This window comes from Canis aureus, chromosome 8 (genome assembly GCF_053574225.1).
Source record: "Canis aureus isolate CA01 chromosome 8, VMU_Caureus_v.1.0, whole genome shotgun sequence".
NCBI classification, from domain to species: Eukaryota; Metazoa; Chordata; class Mammalia; order Carnivora; family Canidae; genus Canis; species Canis aureus.
In genome coordinates this window covers 8,066,746-8,079,196 of record NC_135618.1, presented here as the reverse complement: position 1 = coordinate 8,079,196, position 12,451 = coordinate 8,066,746, and the positions used below count along the sequence as shown (strand labels likewise).

Genomic DNA, 12,451 nt, shown 5'->3' with positions numbered 1-12,451 from the left:
GTATTTGTCTTTCTCTAACTGACTTATTTTATTTAGCATAATATTCTCTACAGCACTCCATGAAGGCAGGTACCATGTTTGTTCTTTGTCACTGGCTATATCCTCAGTCTTAAAAGAATGACAAATAGCAGTGTTCAATAAATTGTTATTATAATGCTCAACTGACTCATAGACTGACTTCATCAAAATAAGGAAAGAAAGGAGTGCTGGTTTTGAAGCAAATATGCTATGATTGCTTTTTAAACATGTTGAGTATACGATGACAGAACAGAAGCTTTATGGACATTTGGAGCTATGGGATTAGACCCCTTATCTGCAACTATTTGTTCAATTGTATACATATGACAGAAAAATATGGATGCTTATCTCACATTGATAGTAAAATCCTTTCAGTCAATAATTTATCCTTGCTTTTTATCATATTTTTATGTATGAAATGATGTATAAAAGTAATTTGCCTAAATGATTAAAATGTTTTAATTCACAGAATAATTTTTCATGATAATTACATATTAGCATAGCTATGCCAGTATTTCAGCAAAATATGTATGAATCACTTTTTATTTCTAAAAATAATCATGATGCTTTAAGTTACTGGGAAGTTATCAGTTTTCTTTAATTTAATAATCTATTCCATAAATTATAGCTAAAAGTTACAAAGCACAAGTAAAGCATATCATAAAATGTTATTTTTACAGAAAAGTCAATTTAAAAACCATTTTCCATCTTTCAGCATGTAATAAGACAGTCATCACTGTATATTGAATGGTTCTATTCGTACATAGATTAATTAGAAGACCTCTGAGAAGGAATTCTGGTAAAGTATTAGTAGACATGGAATGGAGATTCTAAAATTAACAAACAGTTTTAATTCTAATGACAGTTAGACCTACATTTTCCATTCCTGTTTTAGCTTATCCTGCTAAATCAGGAGTTCCAAACTGGTCATTTGTAGGCCCAATATAGCCCCAGAGATGTGTTTTGTTCAGCTCAGTGTGTTTCTAAAATTTGTACATGACTGCCTTTAGACAATGACTGTTCTCTCTAATTTGACCGCAGTCCCCACTGTTGTCTATTATATACTTGGCCTGCCTGGCTTCTGTGTATAATCAAGCCAAGTAATAGTATGAAATGGAAGCATTTGGATTTTATTTTGTTGCAAAAGTCACTTTTCATACCCACTCTGACAGCAGCTTTTGGGCTAAGGTAATATCATATCCTCTTAGATTTAAACTTAAAAATGTAAAAATATTTTAGACGAGATTCATTAATACCTAAGGTTTGTTAGTGCCTTAAGGTCTAGAAAGTATTCCCCATACTAATCTCACTTGATTTAACAAGGGCATGGTATTTGTATTTAACCCCGAGCCAGATTCTAACGGTATGACAACACCCAGGGAAGTAAGTTAGCCATTTGGGGAAGGTACATGAACTCTTCAAGCCCATGAAGACATCATTTGGTTCACCAAAGCAGAAATTGACTGAGTCTCAGAGGTAACTGGCACTTGAGCATTCAGGCCTGTATCAACTAGTGATGATTCCCACATGGATAGGGAAGGATTCTACTCTCCAGAGATGCTTCTGAGAAAATGTTGGTTCTGCTTATCCTTTCTGCTTGTGTTTCTTAAAAATTAACACACCATGACTTTTCTCCATGCTGCATTCAAAAAAAATCTAAGTGGGGCATACTAATTAAACTGAAGTTTATGTCTCTCTTTATTTGGTACAAATACTTGTAATACTTGTATTATAAATACTTCAAATTCTGTCTGTATAGCTAAAACTTTTCATAGTACTATTTTTGAAAGTGATGTGAATTTTGAAAATATAATGATCTTGCCCACTGGGAAAAAATAAATATAGTTTCCCCTGACTGAAAATGATTCCATTTTGCACATACTATTGTTCTTGTCAATTTCAACCAGAGCCTAAAAGGCTTTGGCTGATGTTGAACCACTAATTTGGATAAGCATGTAATTCAGAAAGCTATCAGAATATACCACGAATCTCCTCTACTGAACTCTAATTCTTAGTTCCAAACTATTCTTAAAATTGCTAGACAAGTTCATGTCTTCTACTTCTTTTATAGCATCTAAACGCCCAATCTAATATGTTGCATTCCGCATTAATAAATGCTCGTTGGATAAGCTAGTATAAACTTTACATGCATTTATGCAGAGGCATTAATATGGACTTTGAGTTTGTAAATATATTATACCACACTCTTCCCAGCTAATAAAAAAAATGGTGAATTGTTACATAACAGCTATTTGGTCTATCCATTTATTTGGGAGATTCTTATTTGCAATTTTAAGAAAAATTCATAGTTTGCTAATGCAATTCATTTTGTAAAATAATGAAGTCAGAAATACAAAATTTCATTAAGCCTTTATGGAAATGCTGGACAGCAGCATGTGATTTTGTTTGTCTTATCACAAAGGTGATTAGAATTCAGAGCAGAGAGATTAATCATGTTTCAGGGCCAATGTCTTTCTAGGCTTTTGGAAACCTAATAAATTAAAGAACTGCCTATAGTCTACATGGTGTGTTTTAAAGAAAACCATTATAACTATAAACCATTATTCTACATATACATTACCATTTCTTAGAAAGGATCTCCTCGACTGCCCTCCATTGAGTGGAGGTAGGGTCTTCTTTTCCTGGCTGACAAATGTGTCCCATTTCACCTTGTCACAGCCGCCTAATTCCTTGACTTTCTGTAAACAACTTTCCAAGTACTCCACTGGGTCTTCAGGCTTAGAACACATCAGTCCATTCAAAAGGCTCTGAAATACAACAACAAAATACACCCATATAAAATAGGTTTTAAAACCACCTTTGTTAAAATGGTTGTATGTCCTATCTTTAAATTCTGGGTTGTTTCTGTTCTTTGCATTTGTTTTTTAAATAAACAACTGAAATTATGACCTGCTGAGTAATTAAGATAACCCCTGACTTCTTGACCATAAGTTTCCAGCTCACTGCCTTTTAAACAAGTCAGATTACATAGCTTAAAACGGAGGAGCCCTATCAAAGTGGGATAAAGTGTAGCGTGTAAATATGCTCCAGTCATTATTTATCTTATTCCCACCCATTTTTATGGGCTCTATACCTCAATTTCTTCATTGGCAAAATGAAGTTTTACCTTCCTCATAGAGTTTTTTAAGGATTAAAAATGTAATATTTGTAAAGTGCATATCGAGGGCCTGACACATAGTAAATATGCAATAGATGTTGGTGGGTTTTGGTAACATTATTATTATCAGGAGGCCTCCCCTAAGCTCCCAGGTAGGTTTGTGGACCTCTTCCTTTGCATTCCACATTACCCAGAAAAAAACCATCTTGCCTGTCATTTTAACTGAAACCATCAGTTTATGTATTGGCCTCATGTTCTAAACTGTAAACTCTTCAACAACACAGATTGGGTCTTTTTTATTTTTCAGTCTCTAGCTCCTGACATTGTCCCTGGCACATTGGAGGTTGCATATTGGACTATTTTCTAATTAGGAAAAATTTTTTACTCAAAACATAGTCTGAGACTTTAAAAAAAATGCTATTTGATATATAATGTCCACAATATCCATTGAGGTTACAGAGGAAAGTCTGGTGTCCAATGTGTCACATGTACTAATTTCTAAAAATGCTACAAATTTGGAAATGGTGACTCCTGGGAACTGGAGTGATGTGCAGAATATTTTCCTTTACAGTATTTCATGGAAAAAGCATAGAGGATTATTATCTCCAACATACATTATCAATGTACAACACACACACACACACCCTTTAAAGGCTGACATCTTTGTCAAATACAGTATTTTATTTTCAAATTATTCTTGTGCAATTTGCTCTTTCTAGGTGCATTCGTTCTCTCAAATCCCAAATAGCGTGGGCTGGAGTGCTCAGAGGAGTTCAACAGCAGAGCGAGAGGAAAAAACCAATCTGGGCATCCACATTCAGTTTGTGTGTCAAGACCTGTGTTACATACACACACACACACACACATTGTGTTTAACTCCTCACATTCCTATATTAATAACAGTGGCAGTGCTTACTCTGTGCCTTAGCTCACCCAATGCACTCTTCAGTCCTATGTGGTATTATTACCCCCATTTTATAGATTAGGAAACCATGGCTCGGAGATGTTAATGAGTTGATCAAGGTTATTGAGCTGGAAACTTGGAGGCCCAGGATTTCAACTCAATGTTTTTTTTATTCCAAAACTCACATATTCCTCTCTACATATCTTGCAAAAGTATGATATGGAATAAAAATAAAATGCCAGATTATCTGTGCCCATACATAATCCAACTACAATATGAATCAGTCAAGTTTTCTCTTTTTAAATTCCTATTATTAACTAAAATGAGTGAACATATTCAATGAATTTTTTTTTTTAACTGGAAAATACACATTTCCAGCTTCCTTAAAGAAATCTGGCTCCCCAAAGTGTACTGATTTTAGAAGGAATGAGTTCCACTCCTTCATGGATAATTTTAACCCTTCAAATAGTCAGCCACCATCAGGGATCCAAGATAGCCAACCAGCTGACGTTATTATTCAGTCTGAGTTAATCCTTTGAGAACCTGAATAATCTAATTTGACTTTCACCAGAATTCAAATTAATTGCTAAATCTCTACTCTAAGGTACAGTAATGTAAGATCAATACATACCCCCTGAGGTTAGAGTCAAGAAATCATGACAATATCAGGGGAAAGTAGTTTTTATTTTAAACATTTAATCTAAAAATGGAAACATGTTTCAAACTCGAACCTACCAGAGGTATCCCATTTAATGCATATGATGTCTCAAGTCAGGAGAAAATCTGAAAAGGTCAGTTAGATACATCTAGTTGTTTGACAATATGTAGATTCAATAATCAATTACTTGGCCCACCGTGGTGTCTGAAATCTACAGCGAGGACAATATTTTTGGTTTGATAGATACCTGATTGATAAATTCCATATACTTAGAAACTTGGCCTACCATTATTATGGTTTGACAGAAAGAAATTCAGTTTGGAAGCAAAGTATTTGGTTTTACTGTCTATATTTATCCCATGGAGAACTGGCAGGTCTTACTTCTGTCTTGTTCTGGATAAAGCCTAGATTCTCACTGGTAGGATGGAGCCTTTGGAGGTCACCAGCAGTCTTTTTCCATCTTCTAATTGTCCAGGATTGCATTTAAGTACATTGTATTATTGCATTTTACCTAAGGGAGTGGACTTCCTTTACTGGGTGTCACTATTTTAAAACTTTCCATTCATATGCAGAAAAACAAAACAAAACAAAATGCATACTACCTGAACAATGCCTGCCATCATCTATTTGCATACACAGTATAGATTTTCGTGAACAAACTAAAAAACAAATCTCTGTGGTTACCAAGGAGGAAAAACAGCGCCCACATTTATAAAGAAAACAGTCATACTATTAAGAAGCACTTTGTAATCAGGTGACACTCCTGCAGATGTTTCTAATTGTTCTTCCAGAAGTATAGAAATGAAATTGATCACAGCAGTAGTTTTTATGTCATAACCTTCAGCTCTTCAGCTCCATATTCACTTTTTGAAAATTAAAAAAAAAAAACAAAACAAAACAACTCTTTAAGAATCCTACCTATCCGGGATCCCTGGGTGGCGCAGCGGTTTGGCGCCTGCCTTTGGCCCAGGGCGCGATCCTGGAGACCCGGGATTGAATCCCACATCGGGCTCCTGGTGCATGGAGCCTGCTTCTCCCCCTGCCTGTGTCTCTGTCTCTCTCTCTCTCTGTAACTATCATAAATGAATAAAAATTAAAAAAAAAAAAAAGAATCCTACCTATCCCAAGACCTGTCCTTATGCAACACCTCTCCCATTTTTTTCAAGCATGAGTAACACACTTGCTAGATTTGGGTTTCACAAACCAGGCTTGTGCTCAGTGTGGTTTACCTGGAAATCTTGGCTTCAGACCAACCCGAAACCAGTGGCTTACAGAGGTGAGAGAAAATGAAGATCTGCAATGATGATGGCCCATTTTAAAGATAATTTGGGAAAAGAGGCATCAAATTCTTTTCCCAGATGGTGTCTTAAAATTCCTTTTAGCAGAACACGAGAAAGAACAATTCATGATCCCTGGTTTTACTGGATCAGTCTACAGTCTACTATCTTTCAGAAACGGGGGGGGGGGGGGCAGGTTTGCAGTGAATGGAATTCACCTTTCAGGGCTCCATCGATGAAGCTTGGCTCGCTTCCCTGTTTTGTTTGGTTTCTAACCCAAAGCACATAGAATTCAGTAATTTTTCGAAATTCAAATAGAAAGAGAAGGAAAAGAGGCAAAAGGCTCCGCGACGTCGGCTCTGGTCTAGAACAGGGTTCCCCCCAGTTCATGGCTCAAGCCGCCTCTCCCACGTCCCCGAAGTGCTCCCCATCCCCCGGGTCCCCGGTGTAGACGCTGCCGCGCTGCGGTCCGAGGATCCGAGGACGGAGCAACAGGAGTCACGCCCGCCTCGCCGCTCCCTCCCCGACTCGCGCTGTCCAGGTGGGTCGGGGGCGGCAGGCAAAGCTGCAGCCGGGGGGCGACGAGGGAGGACGGTCCCTGCCAAGGCCACGGGAAACGTGCTCAGGAGTTGGTTCACCGAGAGCGCAGCGCGGCGCGGGGGACCTGCCTCCCGGGCGACCCGCTGCGCTCGACGGGTCTGGATTTGGTTTTTGCATCTTCATCCCTCATCCCTGTGCCCCGAGCTGTCCCCGCTCCGGCTGCTTCCGTCCCCACGTCCCCTCCCCGCCGGGTCCTCACCCTCGGCGCGCGGAGGGGCCCGGGCTCCCGACCCCAGGGCTTCGAGTCCCCGGGGGGCCTGAGCGCCCGCGCACCCACCTGGCCCGCCTGCAGCCCCCCGCCCCCACGCGCGAGGGGTTCGCCGCGGGGCAACCTGCTTCCTGCCCGAGCCCTGCTGGAGGCTCAAACTTGATCTGCGAGATGCGGCTTCGGAGCCCACCTTCGGACGGGGACCCGCACCAACGGGCAGGGCGAGCTTCTGCACGCGCCTCCGCCTCCGCGCCCGGGGCGCCGAGGTGGGCCCCGCCGCGCCCCGGGGTGCCTCCCCCCGCCCCAGCCGTCGGCCAGCCCCGGCCCCCTACCTCGAAAAGCTGAGGGATTTCCCTCCGGGCCAGGTACTCCTTGGCATCGTTGGTGTTCATGGCTGCGCCGCGCGTGCCGCGGGGCCCCGGCGGGGAGGCTCCCGGGCTGCGGCCCCCGGGCTGCGGCTGGCGGGGTCCGCCGAGCTCGGTGCAGCGCCGGAGCTCACGCGCACACGCTCCCCCGCGCGGCTCTGCGCGCCCAGGCCACCGCCCCCTCCGCCGCTCCCGGGCCTGTGCGCTCCGCGCTGCCGCCGCCCCCGCCTGGCGGAGCTGCGGGCTCGGAGCGGCGGCTCCCGGGGGGCTCCCGGGGGGCTCCCGGGCAGCGCGGCGGCGCAGCGGGGACGGTGGAGGCTCGGCGGCGGCGGAGGCGGAGGAGGCGGCGGAGGTGGAGGCTCGGCGGCGGTGGAGGCTCGGCGGCGGCGGTGGAGGTGGAGGCTCGGCGGCGGCGGAGGCGGTGGTGGAGGCGCGGCGGCCGCCAGGCAGCAGCCCCGGAGCCTCTCCCGCTCTGCGCCTCCCGGAGCCGGGTCTGCGGCGGCGGCCAGTCACGCTGCGCGGGGGCGGGGGGGGGGTCGGGGGGGCGGGGGGCTCGCCGTCCCACCCTGCGGGTCACACCACCGCCGGGGGCGCGGCCACCTGCCAGCAGGTGCCCTGAGCGAGAGTCGGGGGCTCTAGGAACGTGCCCCCTCCCTCCACGCCTCCCCCCAACCCCAGACTTACTCCCGCGTCCCCCCCTCCCCCGGGGGGCAGAAACCTAAATGTTACAGCATCTGTCATTCATTCCTAAGGTTACCGATGTTTCATCACGGGGAGCTGGAGGTAAGGAGAAAAGGAAGGGGATTCACGGTGTGCAATCCACCCTTTTAAGAGAATTTTTCAGATCTCGGTTATGGGTATGTCTATCCTTCAGGAAACTTTTGCTAGCTGCTTTCTAATTGTTTCCTTGTCAGGGTCACAGATCCCTACGGATTTCAGGATAAGGCTTTAGAGGGAGACTGAAATCTTCGTTAATAGAAGGATTAGTAAATAGTCAACTAGTTAACTAGCCGCTGCCCCCACCCCACCCCCCCAGAGAGGAAAGGGAAGGTGGAGGGGACAAGTGGGTGGTGGTGGAGAGCAGGAGACGGAGTATTGGAAATGAGCTTGGTAGGAGGTGTGGGTGCCATCATTAATTCCACCTAAAGGGTGTGCAGTCAGTGGGCCCTGAGCCATGGGAGCACCCAGGGGCTGCATGGTGCGCCAAGGCAGCCCTGAGAGTAAAGAATCTTCCTGTGAAGCAGGCCATCATCAAGGTGTACCCATCCTCCTCCTGGCTCCCAAGATGACTCATTTCCCCCATTAAGATGTCTTTCCCTGCCTGTTTGAAAGATGGTCCATGCCACCCTGAGAATATAACCTCTAACTGTGCAAGGCCTGACACTGTGGGAGGGTGTGTGAGAGAAAAGGTGGCCCTGATGGCCACTGACATCGGCTGAGGGGAGAAACAGCACTGCAACGGTTTCCCAAAAACCAGTGTCTGAATGTCCATCTCATGTTCATCTTCCCAGATCTTTCCTTGATTCTATTTCTTGTCACACAAGCAACTACTACTGAAGCCCTAACTATAGCTACAGCTTTGTATTACCCAAGGGAGGGGACTGTAGATTTAATCGAGTCTTGTAAAGTAAATAAAGTTTTCTGAACACTTGTGAAACCAGGTGTCATATGGTAGCATTAAATGAGGCAGGTGTTCCAGTTCTATAGAAATTGATTTCTGCCTTCAAAACATGCCATATAACTTAAAATCGCAGCTTTTGACATTCTTTACCTTGTTTGAGAGCAGGTTATGGCCATAGTTAAGCATTATCCCTTCCCTGTGCAACAATAGTTGAAAAGTGCCGGGGTCTCTGTGGTGTGAAGCCTGCTTTGTGAGGAAGCACAGCTGAAGTGAAGCAAGAGGCCACTTCCTGCAGGACCTTTCAAGGTCACCCTTTACAGCAGACAAGAATCTGACAGAGCACAGCTCACATCTTCTCTCCTGGAAAGGAATGTAACCTAAATGGATATGTAATTCTAAATGCGCTTTAGTGTATCCAGGCAAGGGTGGCAACTTACACAAAGATGAGTGGATAAGAAAGACTACATTGCACTAAGTAGTCTAGAAAGTCTGAAAAACCTAGTCCAGGCATACCTCAGAGATATTGCTGGTTTGGTTCTAGACTGACTCAATAAAGTGAATATTGCAATAAAGCAAGTCAAATGAACTTTTTGCTTTCCTAGTGCATTTAAAGTTATATTTATGCATATTAAAGTGTGCAACGGGGGCACCTGGGTGGCTCAACGGTTGAGCGGCTGCCTTCGGCTCTGCCTTCGGCTCAGGTCATGATCCCGGGGTCCTGGGATCCAGTTCCTCATCAGGCTCTCCACGGGGAGTCTGCTTCTCCCTCTGCCTGTGTCTCTGACTCTCTGTCTCTCATGAATAAATAAATAAATAAAATCTCTAAAAAAAAGGTGTGCAACAGCATGATGTCTAAAAAATAACCTATGTACCTTAATTAAAAAATACTTTATTGCTAAAAATACTAACCATCATCTGAGCTTTCAGTGAGTTGTAATCACCGATCACAGATCACCATGACAAATATAATAATAATAAAGCTTGAAATATTGCAAGAATTTCCAAAATATGACACAGAGACAAGAAGTGAGCAAGTGCTGTTGGAAAATGGCACCAATAGACTTGCTCGACACAGGGTTGTCATTAAACTTTCAATTTGTAAAAAAGCACAAGATATGCAAAGCACAAGAAAGCAAGGTATGCCTATAACTGGAAATATGGCAGGTTTTCAAGTAGACTTATGCATTGGCAATCAGTGCTTTTCAGCGTGTTTCAGATGTATGAAAGGCAGGATATCCAGAATTACTTTTGCAGAGGAAGTTGTGGCCAGGTAGAGAAAGGCTGTATGAGGGAAGTACAGTGCTCATGGTTTGGAAGGGGGGAAAGAGAAAGGACAGGGATCAACAAATACATGATTGCCATGGGAAAGCTTTCATGTCATTGCCTGGTATGAAATTCTAGGGATGAGTATATGAAAGGTTCATGGCTCTTTACTCCTTGTTTCCTTGGGGATGCATTCCTGCAAGCTCTTACCAATCAAGATGATTAGTGCATGCCTGGTGTCACCAGATAGCATCTCTTCTGTTCCCACAGTGGGAGAGTGTGCTAGATTTTCGGATACAGCAGGGAAGAAGACAGACATGATTACAGCTGTCCAGGAACTTCCATTCCACTGGAGAGTGCCTGTAAGAAGTACAGATGGACAGTAAGCAACTGGGCCATGTGTGTATCCTGGGCCATTTGTAAATATTTCACTTACCCAGAAAAAAATCCCCTAAATATTTAAGACCTACTATATGTGTGTGTATTGTCCCAGGAAATGTGCCTCTTGTTTACATGGATTCTTCTTAGAAGGTCTTTCTGAGGCTTTTGCTTTTTTTGTAAATGTGGCTCATACATACTGATCTGGGAAATCTGGGGTAAATGCAGGCTGAAGTCATGGTGTGTAACACAATTCTTTAGCCAAAGCAGAATTTCCCTATGCTCTACTTCTTTTCCCTACACTGGCTCAGCAACCGAGCTAGACATTTGGATTCTGGATCTCGAAGGTGGCTAGGAACCCCCAAGTTAGAGGAGGTTAGAGGTAAGTGATTGAAAAACTCTTCCATGATGTCTGAAAGCAGTAGGAAAATTTTAAGCATATAAATATAGAAACAGAATAGCTAAGATTTGGGAAAAAATACTTTTTATTTATCTATTCATCAAGTAATGCATTCATGCGTCAAACATTACAAAATAACCTTTTATGTTCCGGACCTGTGATTGGAGCTGGGAATACAAAGAACAAGATTCAGGGGGTTCACTGTCCTAGTAGACAGAGATGGGCTGGTAATAATTAAGTAGAGATAAATGTAATACTTTGTTTTAGCAACGTGATAGAAGTAGACATGTGGAGGAAGATTGTTATGATGGGGACACAAAGGTACATGACTCATAGAAACATGTATTGGTAAAAAGCACTTAGAAAGTTTTAAAAATAGGCTTTCTTTCAATGTTTCTTCACCACCCTTAAAAAATGTTTTTAAGCTGTGTTCTCTTCCATTTTTTCCAGATACATAGCTTTTCGGAAGCATTGTCATCACTGTAATTAGATACATGTCCATGCTCCATATAGTGATCTTTTAAAATGGCTTTATAAGAGTTGAGGATCTTTGACATAAGTAACCTATGTTAATTATGTTAAAAAATTTATGTTATTAAAACAATGAATTACGAATCACACTACATCAAGAGTAAGAAAGTCTGTTCCTCAAAGACACCATTATGAAAACAAAAGGCACTTTATTGAATAGGAAGATATATTTACGTGCATATATTCAGTAAAGGACTCAAACATATAAAGAACTTTTACAAATCAAGAAAAAGACAATCCAATAGAAAAATGGACAGAAGACTTGAGCAGACATATCACAAAAGAGGCTCTCCAAATCCAACTTCAAATGACCAATAAATATATGAAAAGTAATAATTTCATTAGTCATCAAAAATACGCAAATTAGGGATGCCTGGGTGGCTCAGTGGAGCATCTGCCTTCAGCCCGGGGCCTGATCCTGGAGACCGGGGAACGAGTTCTGCATTGGGTTCCCTGTGTGGAGCCTGCTTCTCCCTCTGCCTGTGTCTCTGCCTCTCTCTCTCTCTGTCTCTCATGAATAGTTAAATAAAATCTTAAAAAATACTTATATGCAAATTGAACTATGTGATATCATCATATACCCACAAGGATGGTTAAATTGAAAAAAAAAATGACTGTAAATATCAGCGGTAATGAGGCTGTAGGGTAATGTGAACTCACACTGTTGGAGAGATGTAAATTTGGAAAATTGTTAGAAAATTACTAGAGCTGAACATATGTATTTGTGCATTCACCAAAAGTTATGTATTAGAATCTTCAAGAAGCATTATTCTAAATAGCCCCAAACTGGAAACTATTCCATTGTTAATGAACAGTAAAACATAAATTATATTCACAAAATGGAATACAATGAGCAATGAGAATCAACAGTCTATAGCAACATGTAACAATATGGGCAGATCTCACCAACAGAATGTTGAATAAGCACCAGACAGAGAAGATAACAAACTATACGGTTTTATTCATATAAAGTAGAAAGACAGACAAAACTAACCTAGCCATTAGCAACCAGGGCTGTGCTTCCCCAGGTGGGAGTGAAGTGAGAGGGGAGAGAGCTCAACGAGGGCCCAGGGGATTTTGCTCATGTGCTGCTCCTTGATTTGCTTACGT

General features: G+C 42.7%; 1 protein-coding gene across 3 annotated transcripts in view; it reads right to left on the bottom strand.

The window, feature by feature from the left end:
- Positions 1-7,292, bottom strand: part of AK5 (adenylate kinase 5) — a 235,997-nt gene extending 228,705 nt beyond the window's left edge. For 2 of the 3 annotated variants that reach the window (XM_077905097.1, XM_077905098.1), the window contains exons 1-2: positions 7,116-7,290; positions 2,600-2,786 (exon numbers count right to left, since the gene is read on the bottom strand). In XM_077905097.1, the coding sequence (XP_077761223.1) occupies positions 2,600-2,786; positions 7,116-7,175 (247 nt within the window). In that variant the 5' untranslated portion in view covers positions 7,176-7,290. Of the gene's footprint in view, positions 1-2,599; positions 2,787-7,115 lie in introns of all 3 variants that reach the window. The other variant, XM_077905099.1, reaches the window with a different exon arrangement.
- Positions 7,293-12,451: the final 5,159 nt, after the last annotated feature.